This window comes from Pezoporus occidentalis, unplaced genomic scaffold (assembly GCF_034315485.1).
Source record: "Pezoporus occidentalis ecotype Australia unplaced genomic scaffold, CSIRO_AGI_Poc_V1 ctg234, whole genome shotgun sequence".
Classification (NCBI taxonomy): Eukaryota; Metazoa; Chordata; class Aves; order Psittaciformes; family Psittacidae; genus Pezoporus; species Pezoporus occidentalis.
Genome location: NW_026914222.1, coordinates 202,458 through 220,510, shown reverse-complemented (window position 1 = coordinate 220,510; position 18,053 = coordinate 202,458). Strand labels below are relative to the sequence as shown.

At 38.7% G+C, this 18,053-nt stretch overlaps 1 protein-coding gene and 1 long non-coding RNA gene across 2 annotated transcripts in view; one reads left to right on the top strand and one right to left on the bottom strand.

The window, feature by feature from the left end:
- Positions 1–419: 419 nt before the first annotated feature.
- The window catches only part of LOC134165222 (uncharacterized), a 47,336-nt gene continuing 29,702 nt past the window's right edge, over positions 420–18,053 (top strand). The window contains exon 1 of the long non-coding RNA XR_009965440.1: positions 420–920. This is a non-coding gene — a long non-coding RNA (uncharacterized LOC134165222). The remainder of the gene's footprint in view (positions 921–18,053) is intronic.
- Positions 13,101–18,053, bottom strand: part of FGF10 (fibroblast growth factor 10) — a 61,688-nt gene continuing 56,735 nt past the window's right edge. Inside the window, exon 3 of the mRNA XM_062621780.1 lies at positions 13,101–17,267. Within this exon, the coding sequence (XP_062477764.1) occupies positions 17,070–17,267 (198 nt within the window). The 3' untranslated portion in view covers positions 13,101–17,069. The remainder of the gene's footprint in view (positions 17,268–18,053) is intronic.

The following is an 18,053-nucleotide window of genomic DNA, read 5'->3' as shown; positions in this document are numbered from 1 at the left end:
CTTTGCTATTGAGTTACTTTATTTCATCTTGAAATTTCTCATATTTTTCATGAGATCAGTATGGAATTATTGACAGATTTTTTTTTGTCCAGTGATTTGTATTTTCTTGTTAAACATAATAACAACCATGGGCACACTCACTAGCCATATAGGGTGCATTTCATAAGTATGCTGCATCCTGATCCTTCCTGTCCTAAGGCAGAGAATCAAAACGTAAAAGACTTTCTAGTCCTGACCTCAATTAATTTGCTGCTCACAACCATGGCAGATGTTATTGTTTTTTTCTAGAAGTAACATTCAGAGAATAGCCTGTTACAGCAGAGAGGCTAGCTACCTATTTCCAGAAATTTAAAACATGATATCTGGGATTGTAGGATGCTTTAGATTATTATAGTTGCAGTTAGCTGTCTTATACTGAGGCTTGGCAAGTGTTTGAATAAAGTAAACTTGTTACATGTGTTACATGTTAGAATAGGCTAACTAAAGTAAACGCTTGCCTAAATAAGGTTTATATGAATGCCCAGCCAATTTAGCTTGACTTACTTTCTGGATCCCAAGAAGCAGACCTGTTAACTGAATTGTTAGAGCAGGAGTAGGTAGATAGGAGGTAGATAGGAGTCTGCAGAGTAAGGTTGGAGGGCAGGGAAAGGAGATTCTTAGTTTATATGAATTTTGGCTCTTGATGGGAATTATCAGAGTGTGGGTTAATATTTATCTGCACTAGTTGGATGCTTTCACTGCAGTCCTCTGTTCCGTGATCAAGCAAGTTAGAAGCATATGGTCTCAGTGAAAGTGATATAAAGTGAGCTCACATATGGTAGAAAAACATCTTACCTATTGTACATGAATAGGATTGGCTGGGCAAATGCAAGAAACAAGTTTGGGATGCAGGTGCAAGTGAATATTCACTTATAAAAGAGGTAAATGTCATTCCAGAAGGTTAGTAAATGAAGGTTTCTTCTCAGGTTTAGAATGTCTTTATTTTGTGCTACCTGTTGTTGTTGAGCACTTTTTTGGGGGGAGGAGACACTTTTTCTGAAAGACACAGAACTGGAGATAATTTTTCGTAAATAATATGGATTACAAACTGTATAGAAAACATGACCTCCAAAGCAAGTGTGAAATAATTTCATTTGTTTAGTCTGGAAAAGAAAAGAATGAAGAAGGATATGATGACAGCTTTCAAATGCATAAGAGGTTATTGCAAACAAGATGGTGATCAAGTGTTTTCACCCCTGCAAAAGGCAGAACATGAATTAGTTAGATTAATTTGTAGCAAAGACCATTTATATTAGATACTAAGAATCTAAAGCAGGCTACTTGAAGAAGCAGCCAGATTTCCATAACTAAATATGTGGAAACTGTCAGATGAACTTCTGTCTGGGGTGGTTTAGGTAAAGGATTATACATAAGAAAAAAGGCCTGGAACAGAAAACTATCAGTTTTCTATCTCCAGATCACTGATAAAAGTAACAAGTGCTAGGCAAAAAGAAAATTAACTGCAAATTTTCAGAGACATTCAGTAATTCATTGCTTGATTATTTTGCTGGATAAGCTAGCAAATTTCCTGTGTGACTCATTATTAATGATTCATAAGCAACAAAACCAGCATTTTCTTCTTTCTTCTTTGTAATGTTCTTACAGCAAGCCACTGTCTTAATGATTAGGTGAATAGCCTTCAGCTCATTTGCAGAGTCAATGGAAGTGGAGATGTGAATTCGGCAAATTAGGCTGGATGCCCGCACAGAAAGAATTGTGGTCAATGGCTCAATATCTGGCTGGAGACCAGTAAGGAGTGGTGTCCCCCAGGGATCAGTGTTGGGACCGGTCTTGTTTAACATCTTTGTCGCTGCCATGGACAGTGGGATTGAGTGAGCCCTCAGCAAGTTTGCTGATGACACCAAGCTGTGTGGTTTGGTTGATACCCTGGAGGGAAGGAATGCCATCCAGAGGGACCTTGACACGCTTGTGAGGTGGGCTGATGCCAACCTGATGAAGTTTAACCATGCCAAGTGCAAGGTCCTACACCTGGGTTGGAGCAATGCCAGCCACAGCTACAGGTTGGGCAGAGAAGAGATTCAGAGCAGCCCTGCAGAGAAGGACTTGGGGGTGTTGGTAGATGAGAAACTGAACGTGATCCAGCTTCAGTTTGCACTCACAGGCCAGAAAGCCAGCTGTAGCCTGGGCTGTATCAAAAGGAGCGTGACCAGCAGGTCAAAGGAGGTGATCCTGCCCCTCTACTCTGCTCTTGTGAGACCTCACTTGGAGTATTTTGTGTAGTTCTGGTGTCCTCAACATATAAAGGACGTGGAACACTTGGAACAGGTCCACAAGACGGCCATGAGGATGATCAGGGGACTGGAGCACCTCCCTTATGAAGATAGGCTGAGAAAGTTGGGGCTATTCAGCCTGGAGAAGAGAAGGCTGCGTGGAGACCTCATAGCAGCCTTCCAGTATCTGAAGGGGGCCTAAAGGATGCTGGGGATGGACTCTTCATTAGGGACTGTAGTGACAGGACAAGGGGCAATGGGTTAAAACTTAAACAGGGCAAGTTTAGATTGGATATAAGGAAGACGTTCTCTGCTGTTAGGGTGGTGAGGCACTGGAATGGGTTGCCCAGGGAGGTTGTGAATGCTCCATCCCTGGCAGTGCTCAAGACCAGGTTGGACAAAGCCTTGGGTGAGATGGTTTAGTGTGAGGTGTCCCTGCCCATGCCAGGGGGTTTGGAACTAGATCATCTTAAGGTCCTTTCCAACCCTAACTATTCTATGATTCTATGTTTCTATGATTCTAATAGGCCTGGATGGAAATTTAGACCATATGAAGTAAATTAGATTTTCTTTACTAAGGTAATGAGTTTGATAAATAAAAGCATGTAGATACATTAAGTTTTATAAACTTTACATTAAGCATCATATTACAGTTACAAAAATCAACATTATGAAATAGTAATAAAATACATGTTAAATGATTTACAAAGTGGCAAAAAGTAGCAATCAGAGAAAAAACAACCAAATAAAGAAGTTCCAGAAGTGAGCATATTAGGCCTGATGCTATTTAGGATTTTAATCAATGACCTGGCCATAAACATAGATTTCTTACATATTGATACAAACCAAGTTCATAAGAAAGCACTCTGTGGCAAAAGGTGAACTAGTCTCATCCTCAGACTTATATGTAGGGGCAATAAAACTAGAATTTTTTATTTTGCTTCTGCATAATAGGGTACTGTAGGCACTGTGGATGCTGCTACACGACGAAGTCTTAAACATCAGAGGAAAAGCACCATGCTTTATGATGAGCAACTGAGAGTTCTGTCTGTTTAGAAATGTTGAAAGTGAACTGATCGTTGTCTTTCACAGAGAGTAAAGCACTGGATATCACTGCTTTTTAGCTCCAGTGCAAAAAGATAGAATTGAAAATGAGATTCATGTTAAAGCCAGACAAAGACAAATTTTAATTAAAGCATGTCACTGAGATAAAACTGGACTCACTCACTTTTCAGATACTCCTGTCAAGATAAGGTCACCCACCAAGAAGAGATGCCTTAGTCAAATACAAATTAGGCTGTAATTAGTGACAAACTGGTTGAGATGAATATAAACACAATGTGAAGATGAAATGATATTTCCTTCTAGTTTCATGTTTTCTGGGTGCATGAGAGAAAGATGAACAAGATAATTGTTTTGTTTGCAAAAGCAATTACTGAAAAGTTCCATATCTGAATATATGTGTAAAAATATTGGTCAAATGTTGTGCCTAATTAACAAAGGCAGAACAGTCGTGGGAACATGGAAGCAGTCATTCATTAAATAGTGTAAAGTGTTTGCAGTGAAGAATTAGATAATTTATTGTACTGATGGTGTTCTCTTGGTCACTGCAGACAGTATGTTTAAGTACAATCACACCAACCCAGGTCTGTCAGCCCACTGTGCAGCCAGCTTCCTGCATTTTTTACTTCAGCCTTTTTCCTCTTGTGTCTTGACTTCATTATTTCTTTCTGATCTTTTCTCTTTTCTTTCTTATGTTGTTCTTTGTAGGAAAAAATGGTTCTAGTGGAGTTGTTACCTGAACATGTCATATAAAACGTTGACTACATCAACTGTACTTGCCCTGATTCCACTGTATAAACTACTTTCATTCTTTCTTTATGTTGCTGTTTTTTCAAAGAGTGAAGCGTGATGTTCTGTGGCAACAAAAACCAGCTGCTAATGCGAAGAACTTCTTCCGTAATGGATTTTCTAAGATCAGTGTTAGCGATCTGTTTTACAATGCGTGCTAAACTGCCTCAGGATCTCCTATAGAAGCTCCTGGTTTGGTGTGGGCTGCATATTGGAAGTGTGGGTTAACACAAACTGCTACTTAGTCCCACAGTCAATGCTGTGGCTCTGTACAGTACCAGCTATGTACATCTGCAGGGAAGAGTAAGAGTGAGAGTATGTCTTCTTCATTTCTACCTAGGTGGCAAGAAGTCTGTTGTGGATTTCATGCTCAATAAAAACAGACGGGAAATGGCACAAGATTTCTATGTATTGCGATGGTGTTGCCAACTGTCCTCTGTTTAATTAGGGATGTACTTGTTACATAGTGCTTGTTTTAAATGTGATCTGGCTCAAGTTAAGAAAATTCTCTGTGTTTACATAAAGCACAATAATGTTACCAGTAAAATGTTTACAACATGGACAATCTGAGAAGGACTGAAACAAACAAAAATCACGTTTAATTTAATAATTAGAACCAAATAGCAACTTTCTTCTAGAACTGGATTAGAAGAAAATTTGAACTTTTCCCTAAGGCTCAGGCACTGCCCAAAACTTGAATATTTTCTGTGAGGTTCTACAGAGCTAATTTAAGTCATTCTTCCCAATACTCCTTATTACCACTGCTGTACTTTTTGGTGTAGCCACACTTAAATTCTTCTGTTGCTTTTGTGATATGAAGCCTGTCATTGCACAGCAGTTTTTTTGCAGTTATCCTTTATACATAAAAATCCTTATATTACCCTGTGGCACTTAGGGCATACTTGCTAATATTAAGGCTGTAATTTTGCTCTACAGTGCTGATATGATGCCTTTTATTCTCTTGTAACATAGCTTTGAGCTAACTATTTGTTTAAAGAAAAGAGGTAAAACATTTTCAATAAAAGCTTCATGTTTGGCTCTAGATCTATCCCTTCCTGCAGCTTTTGATTGACACAGTTTTTTCTGTCACTTCTGAACACTGAGCATTCATGTTGGTCATTACAGTGCAGTATCAAGATTCACGTTATGCTCCTCTGAGATACATTGATATTTATAAGAAAATACATATAAAGAACAGCTAAATTTGCGTGGCTACTATGTTTTCCTCAAGAACTTTATTTTCAAAATAAAAATAATGAAGTACTATTTAGAGATGATATTTCAAATGGCTAAAAGTCAATTTGCTTATAACTCTTTCCTGAACCTATTGAATGAGAAAAATGCACATTGTTCTGAGATGACCATCATGATCACATACATTAAAGATTATGTCCTGTTGCTGTTTGGCTTGGATGACAGCAATGCATCCCGTCATTAGGAGGCTCAAGGACACAGCTGCTAAAATCATTCTTCCATGACAAGCCTTGGCACCTTTTCATTGTCTTTCTATCTTTGACCTCACTTAAAGAAAAGGGACCTACTGAGACTTTCCCTGATATTATACGACTTATGATAGTGTGATGACAGTAGCTCTGATTGTTGTTTCTACCTTCAGCTCTGATTGTTGCTTCTACCTTCAGTACGTCTGAAGGGGTTTTGCTCATATTCCTTCCTTTGGACTGACAACAGAGTGTGAGAACAAGAAGCTGTGGCTGTCTGAGCTGTCCCCAGTGTGAGTAAAGGGCTTTATATGATGCAGGGTCAGTGTGTCATTTGATGAAACCACACTCACTTTAAAATAATCAACAAAAGAAAACAAATTTCAATAATCACTACAAATTATTTACCTGACATCAGACAAAAAAGCTTGTATTAAATAGAACAAATTGATTTGCTGGTTAATTTATAGCACTGTTAGTGATAGCTGAAATAAGTGGAGGGACAGTATCTCCAAGTCAGCCAATACTAGAACATAGCACATCTCGAGGAGGAGTGGGTAAATAGAGAAGTTTGCTCACTGGGGCATTATTCTTGCAAGAACCACTGAAAAAATATAGCAATTATTCATGAAAATTATCTGTTGATTTAGTTACTAAATGTCAAAAGGAGGTGGACATTGACCTTTGCATATTGTAACAGCGTGGGTCAGTCCTGTTTTCTGCAACCAGTGTGCAATGGCAGCGTGGGTCAGCCCCAAATATTCTAACAGTGAGCATGAAAGTGTGGTAAGGAGGTGGAGCAGAAGAATAGAGCAATTTTATAGTATTTCCATAAAGTACACTTCCAAAGTCCAACATTAAGAAACTCAAGAAGTTCCTGAGCCAAAACCTCGTGTCTTGTTTTAATAGTCCTTAGTGGACAAGCTGAGTCAACTGTCCAAAGCTCACTGAAGTCCTTTATGCAAAAATAAATTACAAGTTTAGGAAAAATCTGATATATGTAAGGATTAACCCCAAGCACAATACCTGCACATAAGAGCTGAGGAGTAGTCCGCTTTTATCTCTTGTCCTGTTTGTCACAGACAGCTCTCAGCAATGTGTCTGCAAGGTGCCAACTCCAAGTTTTCACTTGAGATTTTTCACTAGTGAATTTTCATCCTTAGTACCTGGTACAGATAAGATGTGGCGCTAGAAACCTCATACAGTATTTCATTTCAAGCGCAATAAAGAAAAACTATGTTTGTGTTAGGACTTAGAGAAGAAGCCTAGGGAAAATGTTTAGGAGTGTCGGGAATGAAACACGGCTGCCGCAGGTGACTTAAACTGTTGCTGGTCACTTTCTGACAGTAAGTACAATTTGCACCATGTTCTGCATCTGTACATGTAATCCAGGCAATTTTGTTGTGACTTAAATCTGGAGAATGGTTAAGACACTAGAGCAACCAGGGGATCAGAGGGCCTACCACTGCTTCTGGAGAACTGACTTTTTCAACTCTGGAGGCCTTGGCGTTCATTTACAGCTCAATGTCAGCTTTCGGTATAGGTGAACCTTGCTGCAGGATTCCGCACTGAAATAATTTAGCTATCCTGACACTGTACTTTCCCACTCCACCTCCCAATTGACACAGAAATGTAACAATTGTAGCTATTCGCAAGACTTTTCTCTCACACTGTATCGTTCATCTCAGAGCATTTAAGAAGCAATCAGTTAAATAGATGAATGGATTAAATCTTATCCGTCTTTGTCAGGAAAAAGATACAGTTCTCATTTAATAGGATAAGCGGAACCATATCTCCTCTTCCAAAGCTGGAATCTTTTAACATAATCTATATTTAAGTGAACATAAACTGTGTGCTATATCAGTAGCACTCAGTAAGTTAAATTGGCTGACCATAAGGAGGAGAAAGAGGCTGACCCTTCTTTTGCAAGATTGCTGATATCTCTGTTCTATTTCATCACGGAAATAAGATCCAGTCAAAGACTAGCACAGGTCATGTACTGGCTACCAATGAAGAAAAGCATTGAAGATTTTAAATAACAGCAACAATAACAATAACATATCCTTTCCTTCTATTTCCATTTCCTTGACTGAACCATGGAAAGGTAAAGAAAATTGCAGTGTATCTTGTGCACAGTGATTGTTATAATATTCAAGATATTCTCACAATGCATATTCAACTTCTGAACCTAATTTGCATATTTGCTAGTAAGTGTATGAGTAGTTTGAGGGCAGTCAAGGATTAACAAAACACTACAGTATCATTGGATCTCTGTGTCATGTTCTACAGAACCAGAAATGAGTCGTATGTTTGTAGACTTATTGACAGTTTACTGCAGATATCAGTCATGCAAGCTCCTGAAGTGAAGCATTTATGAATCTGGCTGTTTGGATGAATGATTACATGTAAGAGAAGGAAGAAATCATAGGAGATTATCATAACTAGATGAGAAATATACGGGTTTAGCATGTAAAAGAAAAATGTATGCACGGGTTTAGCAGTAAGAGTACACTTAAAACTATATTTTTCAAAAAGATAAAATAACTGTTTTGAGCTCACATTTGTAGTGCAAATTTAAAAATTTAAGATACCTCATGTGGAAAAAAATCACAGAATCTTTTGTGTTGGAAGGATCCTTAAAGACATTCTAGTTACAGACTTCTGCCATGGACAGCAACATCTTCCGCCAGACTATGTTGCTCAAAGCCCTGGTCTTGAGCACTTACAGGGATAGGGCATCCACAAGGCCTTGGGGCAACCTCTTCCAGCAGTTGCTTCCATCAGCTTCACAGTAATGAACTTCCTAATATCTAATCTAACTCTACCCTTTCTGAGTTTAAAGCCATTCCTCTTTGTCCTACCCCTACATGCTCTTGTAAAAAGTCTCTCTCCAGCTTTCTTTTAGGCCCTTTTAGGTACTGGAAGGCTGCTATAAGGTATCCCTAGACCCTTTTATTCATAACTTATGTAGTGATTTTCTTTACACCCAATATATTTTTTTCTTTGATTTGTTAGAACCGTTGCCTAAAAGGTCTCTATTATCTAGAAGATGCTGAGTTTTTTTTTCCAAGATTCTGCTGTTCCTGGACTAGTGCTTCTGCAATTTAGTATAAATAAAATAGTTTTTTTTCCAGTAGTCATTTATACCTGAAATATGCTACTAATCAGTACCCAACTGATATAGATACCAGTGGACCAAGCTCAAACATTTTGATTGTCCTGAATGGATTATTTTAGTAGACTTTGGAAAGAATGTTGAACTGTATGCACAGGTTCCTGATAAGGCAGTTCCTTTTCTGGTTGCTGTCTCAACTTGTTAAAAAAACAAACAAACAAAAGAAAAACAACCTAAGCCAAAAGAAAAAAAGTGCTCATACTCTTTCGTTAAGTACATTTTTTGAAACATGGGGAAGTGAGACTTCAGGAGTATTTCTAGTGCAAGAAGGTATATAAATTAGCTGGACATCATGAAAATAATGGAGTCAAGAGATTCCTTTTTTATCCCACTCAGATATACTTCACTGAATAAGTCAAGTTCCTCCGCGTACAACATTGAAAGTAATCTGGCTTTTTTCAGCTATTTATAGCTAGGAAGAAAAGTGCAGATTCAGGTGTGGACCAGCATTTGGCCTTTTTCCATACTTCTGTGAAGATATTAGCAAATGAAAGGTTTAAAAGTTCTTTAAGCAATTAGTAATACAGTTTCATAATCAGAAAATCAGATAACATAATTTAAAACAGGCCACAGAATAGCTTGGATGGTGAGATAGTGTATCTGGAGCTGCAATGAATGGCTACACCAAAGGTATGCACACTTTACATTTCAGCAACATTAAAGACCCTGTAATGCTTTGATTCTTTTTTTACTACTTTATTGCAAGATAAATATAGTGTCTGAGCTTTGATGTGAATATAGACACTGTTTTTTTCACTGTGGTACCTATATACCATCAGTGCCCTAAATACTTTTTTGAGAACTGTACAGTGGAGTACTTTCTGCCATGTTTTTTCAAGATACTGTGATTCTTCATATCTGGACAATGGTCTGATAGGACATGCATTTCTGATGTCACCATTGGCATATCCATTTATTCAATTTCATGAATTAGTATTTTGAAACAGTGTACAGTGGCATCAATAAATTTCTTCATCAGAAAAATTGCATTAATTAATTCCTGGCTCAGTGACTGGTGTCACTTCAGAGTGGTTTTTTTTTTACCATGGGTCAGTCTACACAGTATGAGGCCTGCTGGTGGCAAGTGGGGTACGCCTGCCCCAAAAGCGGGAAATGGATTCTAGCCCAGAAGCTAGCAGGACTTATGAATGGAGCTTTAAACTAAGTTCAAAGGGGGAAGGGGATAACACCCGGTTCACTAGACATGAGCCATTGGGTTGTGTGCTGCTGCTGGAGTCCAGGTCCACAGGACAACTTAAATGCATTTATACCAATACCTGCAGCATGAACAACAAAGAGGAGGAGCCGGAAGTCATTGTGTAGAAGGGAAATTGTGACATAATTGCCATCACAGAAATGTGGTGGAATGATTCACATGATTGGAGTGCTGCAGTGGATGGCTACAGCCTCTTCAGAAGGGATAGGCAAGGAAAAAAATGTGGGGTTGTACTGTATGTCAGAGAGCGCAGTGACTGCCTTGAATTCAGCGTTGTGAGTGAGAAGGCAAGGCTGGTCTGTGTGTAAAGATCAGGGGGAAGGCCAACCAAGCTGATATCCTGGTAAGAGTCTGTTATAGACCACCAAGGCACGATGAAGTAACAGATGAAGTGTTCTTCAAACAGCTGGGACAAGTTTCATGATTGCTTGCTCTTGTCCTTGTGGGGGACTTCAACCTACCAGATGTCTGGTAGTACAACACAGCAGAAAAGAAACAATCCATGAGGTTCTTGGAAGGTGTGGAAGGTAACTTCCTGATCCAGCTGGTGAGTGAGCCAGCTAGGAGAGATGCATGGCTTGATTTGCTGTTCGAAACAGAGAGGACTGGCGGGTGATGTGATGGTTGGAGGCCGTGTTGGGCAAAGCAATCATGACTGAATTTTCAGTCCTTGGAGAAGTCAGCAGAAAGTCATCAAAACGTCTACCTTATTTCCAAAGGGCTGACTTTAGCCTGTTGAGGATGCTGGTTGGCAGAATTTCTTGGGAAACACTGCTGAAGTACAAAGGGGTCCAGGAAGGCTGGACCCCCATTCAAGAATGAAATCCTTAAGGCACGGGAGCAGGCGGTCCCTGTGCACTGAAAATCAAACTGACAGGTTAGAAATCAGCCTTGCTAAACAGGGAGATAGTGCTGGAACTCAGGTAAAAAAGAGAATCTATCACCTGTGGAAGAAGGGACTGTCACCCCATGAAAAGTACAAAGATGTTGTTAGGCTGTGTAAAGTTACAAAGGTGAAGGCACAGACGGAACTAAATCCGGCCACTGCCATAAAAGATAATAAAAAGTACTTTCACAAATGTATTAGCAGTATAAGGAGGGCCAAGGAGAACTTCCATCCTTTATAGAATACTAGGGGAAAGCTAGTAACCAAGGACGAGGAAAAGGCTGAGGTACTTATGCTTACCTTTGCCTCAGTCTTCAGTAGTCACACCAGCCATCCCCAGGGTATTCAGTTCCCTGAGCTGGATGGCAGAGACGGGAGCTGATTGAAGTCCCTGTAATTCAGGAAGAAGTGGTTACCAACCTCCTCCTCCAGTTAGACGTAGGCAAGTCTATGGGGCCAGATGGGTTAAACCTAAGAGTGCTGAAGGAGCTGGCAGAGGAGCTTGCCAAGCCATTCTCCATCATCTATCAGCAGCCCTGGCCTAATGGGCAGGTCCTGGAGGATTTGGTGCTAGCCAGTGTGAAACCTCTCTACAAAAAGGGCAGGAAAGCAGACCCCAGAAGCTGCAGGCCTGTCAGCCTGAGGTCAGTGCTGGGGAAGGTCATGGAGCAGATGATCCTAAGTGAGATCACAAAGCACGTGTAGGAAAATGGAGGGATCAGGCCCAGTCAGCACAGGTTCATGGAGGGCAGGTCCTGCTTGACCAACCTGATCTCCCTTCTACAACAAGGTGACCCATCTGGTTGATGAAGGAAAGGCTGTGTATATTGTGGCTTTGGTTGATGAAGGAAAGGCTGTGGATATTGTGGCTTTGGTTGATGAAGGAAAGGCTGTGGGTATTGTGGCTTTGGATTTAAGTAAGTAAAGCATTTGACACTGTCTCTCACAGGGCTCTCCTGGAGAAACTGGCTGCTCATGGCCTGGATAGGAGGATTCTTCACCAGGCTGGAAACTGCCTGGAAGTCCAAGCCCAAACAGTGGTGGTAAACGGCATCACATCTTGCTGGCAACCTGCCACTAGTGGTGCCGCTCAGAGCTCGCTGTTAGGGCCAATGTTCTTTATATCTTTATTGACAATCTGGATCAGGGGATCAAATGCACCCTCAGTAAATTTGTGGATGACACCAAGTTGGGTGGGAGTGTTGATCTGCTGAAGGATAGGAAGGCTCTGCAGAGGGATCTGAACAGGCTGGATTGATGGGCTGTGGCCAGTGGAATGAGGTTCAACAAGGGTCAGTGCTGGGTCCTGCACTTGGGCCAGAACAACCCCATGCAATCCTACGGACTTGGGGCAGAGTGGCTGGAAAGCTGCTCTGCAGAAAAGGACCTCGGGGTGCTGACTGACAGAGCTGAACATGATCCAGATTGTGCCCAGCAGCCAAGAAGGCCAACAGCATCCTGGCCTGTATCAGCAATGGTGTGGCCAGCAGGGCCAGGGCACTGATCATCCCCCTGTACTGGGCACTGGTGAGGCTGTACCTCCAATCCTGTGTTAATTTCTGAGCCCCTCACTACAGAGACACTGAGGTGCTGGAGTGAGTCCAGAGAAGTGCAATGGAGCTGGTGAAGAGCCTGAAGCACAAGTGTGATGAGGAACAGCTGAGGGACCTGGGGGCATTTAGTCTGGAGAAGAGAAGGCTCAGGGGGGACCTTATTGCTACCTGAAAGGAGCTACCTGAAAGGAGATTGTAGTGAGGTGGGGGTCAGTCTCTTCTCCCCAGTAATAAGCAGTAGGACAAGAGGTAACAGCCTCAAGCTGCACCAGGGGAGGTTCAGGTTGGATATTAGGAAAAATTTCTTTACTGAGAAGGTGATTAGGCATTGGAACAGGCTGCCCAGGGCAGTGGTGGAATTACCATCCCTCAAAGTGTTCAAAAACCATGTGGATGTGGCCCTGAGTGACATTATTTAGTGGTGGACTTGGCAGTCCTGGGGTAATGCTTGGACCTGATGATCTTAAAGGTCTTTTCCAACCTAGACAATTCTATGATTTCTGCTGAGGAATTTCAGGAGTGCAAATTATCCTTATTTATACTGCAGTAGCTTAGAGATCAATGATCCCATATCAGTTACTTGAGGTTTAGTCATGGTTCCTTTATTTTGCCTTTCGCCAGGGTGTATTTTCTTTACATTGTTGGGCCGGGCAAAGGACATACATCTTTTTTTCTGGGACTAGTAAGTGAAAAGACATTAATCAGATATCTGAGATTCACCATGCTTTATTAGAAAATCCCCAAAGTTACTCCAAGAAAATTTCCATATAGTTAAACATGAAATTCAAATATCTGAGGAGGTTAAGCGTAACCATAAATCATAATCTGATAGGTCCAAATCTAATTGATTTTCCATATTTGATTTCTTGCTTACAATATGATGGGAAACAACTTTTTATATCTTTTTGCATGTGTTTGTTACTTGCAGTTGCACCAGCATTGATTCAATCAATGAGCTTTTTCTGAAAAATACCATCAGTAATCAGGCATTTACTATCTGCAGCAAAATATGTGTTGTCTTGCACTTCCTTTTCTCTAATTTAATAGAAAATTAGGAGGATGAATTCTGCCCCACAATCTAACTTAGTAAAGTAAATAACGATACTTGATACTACAAAAGAGGGGCTGTCTCCATGCATTGGTTACAAGATCACTCCTTGAAGCAGTTATGACTGATAGTGTGAATAGAGACAATCAGTTTCAGAAGGGACAGAAATTACAGTTGTGCTGATACACTGGTAGTCTTTTATTACTAAAAGTTACTAACCCTTAGTGAACTTCATAACATGAAATGTCTTGAATAAAGTCTTATATAAAATGTAACTATTTTTCCATGTCTAAAGTTTACTTTAAAAATGTGAGTACATGTTCTTCCTAAAGCCCTTCATTCTTTCATCAAATGTACTTGCTTTAAATTCATTGCTTTTTCCACTTTATAAACTAAGTGGATTTGAATACTTACAGGAAGAATCTAAAGCATTTGGTTGTTATTAGTGTGGAGATAGCTGACTCACACATGCAAAAAATTAAAGAAACTCAGAAATGTTCAAGTGATATTTGTTTTGTTTTGGGGCTATACAGCACCAAACCACATCCTGTAGTACAATGGGTATTTTCCCTTTTTATTTTTATTGTGCAGTATCTTTTCAGGTTAATAAAACAAACATGGACATTATTTTTATTCTCTATCCCCACGTTGATTTTTTTTTTTTTAATATAACATACTATGCATTGTTGCTCAGTGATTTTTATTTCTCTTTTAAAAATCCCTACCCTTATATTTCTTTTGCTCAGGAGTCTGTTATGCGAAGGGTGACATAAAACAGAGCTTATGGTTGAGGATCTGTGATACTCTAGATAGAGTGTCTGCAGTTTCCTCCCACGACAGTATATCAAACACACAGGAATCAATGATTCCTTCAAGGTCCTTTTATTTTGGTTAATTTTCAGAAACCACTATTCATGCCACAAATGGTTCTTGATTCACTTTGGAAAAGTGGTATTTCCTGATTTTGGCCTCTGAGCAGCATGGTGTTTTGAGTACTATGATCATATTTATGCAGAATCCTTTCCCTGACCAAGTCATTTAGGTAATTCTGTCAAAAGAGAAATTCATTTGTACCCTATATGTTCTTTAAGTGGTCATCCAATACTGCATTCATCCAAGCTCACATTGAATGTTCTCTGTGGGTGGTCCTTTAGGTCTTGTCAGTTTTAATTAGTGATTACAAATTTAAACAACAGAAACTTGTCTTTATCATGGCAGTTAAGTTTTGCTATGACCTGCAATTACATTTAAGGTCTGAAATTCTTATTTCCCTTTCTACAAAAATCTCATTTGTGAAGAAGAAAGCTGGAGATAAAGTACCATGAAATACAATGCCAGCTATCAGCTAAAATGTCTCTCAAAGAATTCTTGGGTTGAAACAGTTGACTTTATATAAGGACAGGAAATACAATCTGACTATTTTGTATTTTACGGAAAAGCTGTTTTTTTTTTTCTTTTTGCCATTTTTTTGAAAAAAAAAAAAAGAACAGCTAATATTTAAATAACAGGTTAAGATCGAAGTGCTGGTTAAACATTGACTTAAATAACTTACAGAAGATTCCAACTACACCAGCCTTTATAGAGGTTAAACATTCTCAAAAAGACACATTAAGCAAGGCTCTCCCTTGTACCAAAATACAGCTTCCAAACAATAAAAATAGAACCAACTTTTTCACAACAAGAAATATTGAAGATAAAACTGCAGCATCCATATAATCTCATACTTATCAGTTAAAGTATTTAGAACAAAATAATATTATACTACTTTTGTTTCTTACTAAAGACACTGAAAAAGGCTTATTGATTTATTTAGTGGAATACAATGTGAAGACAGTGGTAAAAATTGGTTGATGTACTGTTTTCTATTTACCTGCTCTAACAAAATGAATCTCAATATGGTTACATTGGTGAGCTATCCAGAGCTCTCTAAAATTACAGAGTAAAGCAAAACATAAAACATACCTTATGTACCTTTAATTGAACAGACTTCATATTATGCTTAACTTTATTATACTGCAGTTGCTCAAGTTAAGCCATGGGACTAGTAACACTTCATAAAAATGTGCTGGATACTATGTATTTTAAGCCTTCAGTTACTATGATGGATATGAAAGGCAGGCTAAAGCTGGATAACCAGCACAGCTTTCTGGTTGTGTCTCATATATAATATACATGTGAATAATAATCTCTGATAAATGCATGAGTATGACTTTGGATCTCCTGTCCCTCAGTCCTTACTTAGGTATCTTTCCCACTATATGCATGTGATTCTACAAGCTGATAACTAGAACAGATGTGCTGAATGGGTGTATTAGTTGAGTAAGCAGTGCAGGACTGCGTGTCCATTTTTACTTATGTTTCAAATGCCAAATTTTACACTTGGGAGTTACACACTCTAACATTTGTAATCTCGGTGACTTTAACACGGCTGTCAACATCTATGTTCCAGCCCAATGCCTGCTGCAGAATATTTCACTGATTGCGATGCATCAGATCTTCACACTCTTTAACATTTGTAATCTCAGTGACTTTAACACGGCTGTCAACATCTATGTTCCAGCCCAATGCTTGCTGCAGAATATTTCACTGATTGCAATGCGTTGAATCTTAGTTTTAAATTGGAATCAGTCAGATGAATATACACATGCACTGACACCCAAGTACATATGTGGCCCCTTCTCTCTATTTCAACAGAAAGACCCTTTGAACAAAGTATTTTTTGAATTTTGCTCTTGAGTGTTGATAACTAAAAAAAGTTATCCTCTCCAACATAAAGACACCCAATACCACAAATGCAAGCACTGCTTGTTTGGTCTTTTTGCTTAAGTGCAAGACAGTTTAGGAAAAAAAATGGATTATACATATTAAATTCTGCCTTTAAAGCCTTGTCTACTACTTATTCTCAGAGTACTTCTGAGGTTTTGACATTTAAATCTATCAACCTCTGTGTGAAGTACTGAGAAAAAGGGAAAATAACAGAGAAGTAAATGAAAATATTTCAAATCAGAAAGATATTTAACATCCTATTAAATAAATAACTTAAGAGAGAAATAAAAAGAAATGAATTTTGAACATACAAGCAAACCATACTATTCATTTTGTTAGAACAGTTTTATACTACTTTGCTTATATTCCTTAAGTCTATCCATTCGTCCACAAGGCTCCTCCAGAAATGTCATAATTTGTGCATATGACCCAAGTGCTTCCAGTAAATGTTTGTGTGTCTAACTGTTCATTGGATCATTAGGCTTGAACGAGCAACTAAGGTCTTTGATACGAGTTAGTATTCCATAAATAACTTTCCCCATGAAGATCATTCAACAGATTGTCTCATGTTCGTTAAGTTCTGTTGCAGAGATAAAATAAAATTAAAAAAAATTGTTCACACTGGCAGTAACTTACATCCCCATTGATCCAGCTTATATCTTGATTATAAGATATGACACTGAACTGATTAAAAGTATTTCATATGCCAGTAATGAGTACAAAACCTTCAAATGCTTCCCCTGCTCTCTTTTCAAACAAGCAGATGTCTGCACTATTTCTTTGCATTTACTCTTCAATAAGATTACTGAATATTCTTGACATAAGAGCCTTTGGTTCAACTGTATCAATAGAATAGTTCCTTCATCTATGACATCACTACCATTGGAAGAAAGTGAGCTGAAGTGTTTTTCCTTCTTGTTTTCTGTCCTCTCTTTGTGGCTCCCCTTCCATTCAGGGCCACAAACATTTGCCTTCCGTTGTGCTTCCAATTTAATGACGCATATGTGTTATATCCATTTTCTTCTATTCTTTCCTTCAATTTGCAATCACTGTTAAACTCCTTCTGTTAAAAGAAGAAACCAAATACACAAATTCAGAATAAACATAATCTGTCAGAGTTGCAGTATAATGAAGGTAAATAGTTTCTAAAAGTGTTTTGGAACATTTGAGCAGTGTGTATGCAACACACTTTTAGAATTCTACAGTGTACTTAAAGAAAAGTTTCATTGTGTGCACAGCATTTAAAGCAACATTAGTTAGACTGTAAAAGGTGAAATCAACATAAGACTTTTTTTTTTTTGGTGCATAATTACAGCGGTGAAATTATATAATTCACTCATAGCTGAATTTAAACTCTGTGTTGGAATATAGCAACAATGTTAAATCATATTCTCAGTCATAAACTCAAAGTATGAGGTAGCAATCTTGGAACCATTAATCATAACAAATATAACTCTTAAATATCTTGAATGAGATTATTGATACCATATGTTAAACAAACATTCATGGCATAGGCCTACTTCTTATTTAAGTAAGATCCTTTACACCACACTGGCATTTCTGGATGTGTGCAAGTCACTGTTACACTGCTGTTACGATGCATGTGAGGCTTGTTTACTTTGCAGACCTGGAAAAGGGCTTAGACTAAAGAAGAATCATGGATGGTCCTGTATCTTATTGACTAAATAAACCTGAAAGCAATTTTTTTTATATGGTGCTAGGGATTAGGGTTTTTGTTTATAAAGGAGAGCCAGTTGACAGTTTGCTAAAAAAAAAATACAAAAATACAAAAATACAAGCTGGTGGAAGCATGTAGGAGAAAGACCATTTTTGTCTATAATGTTAAATG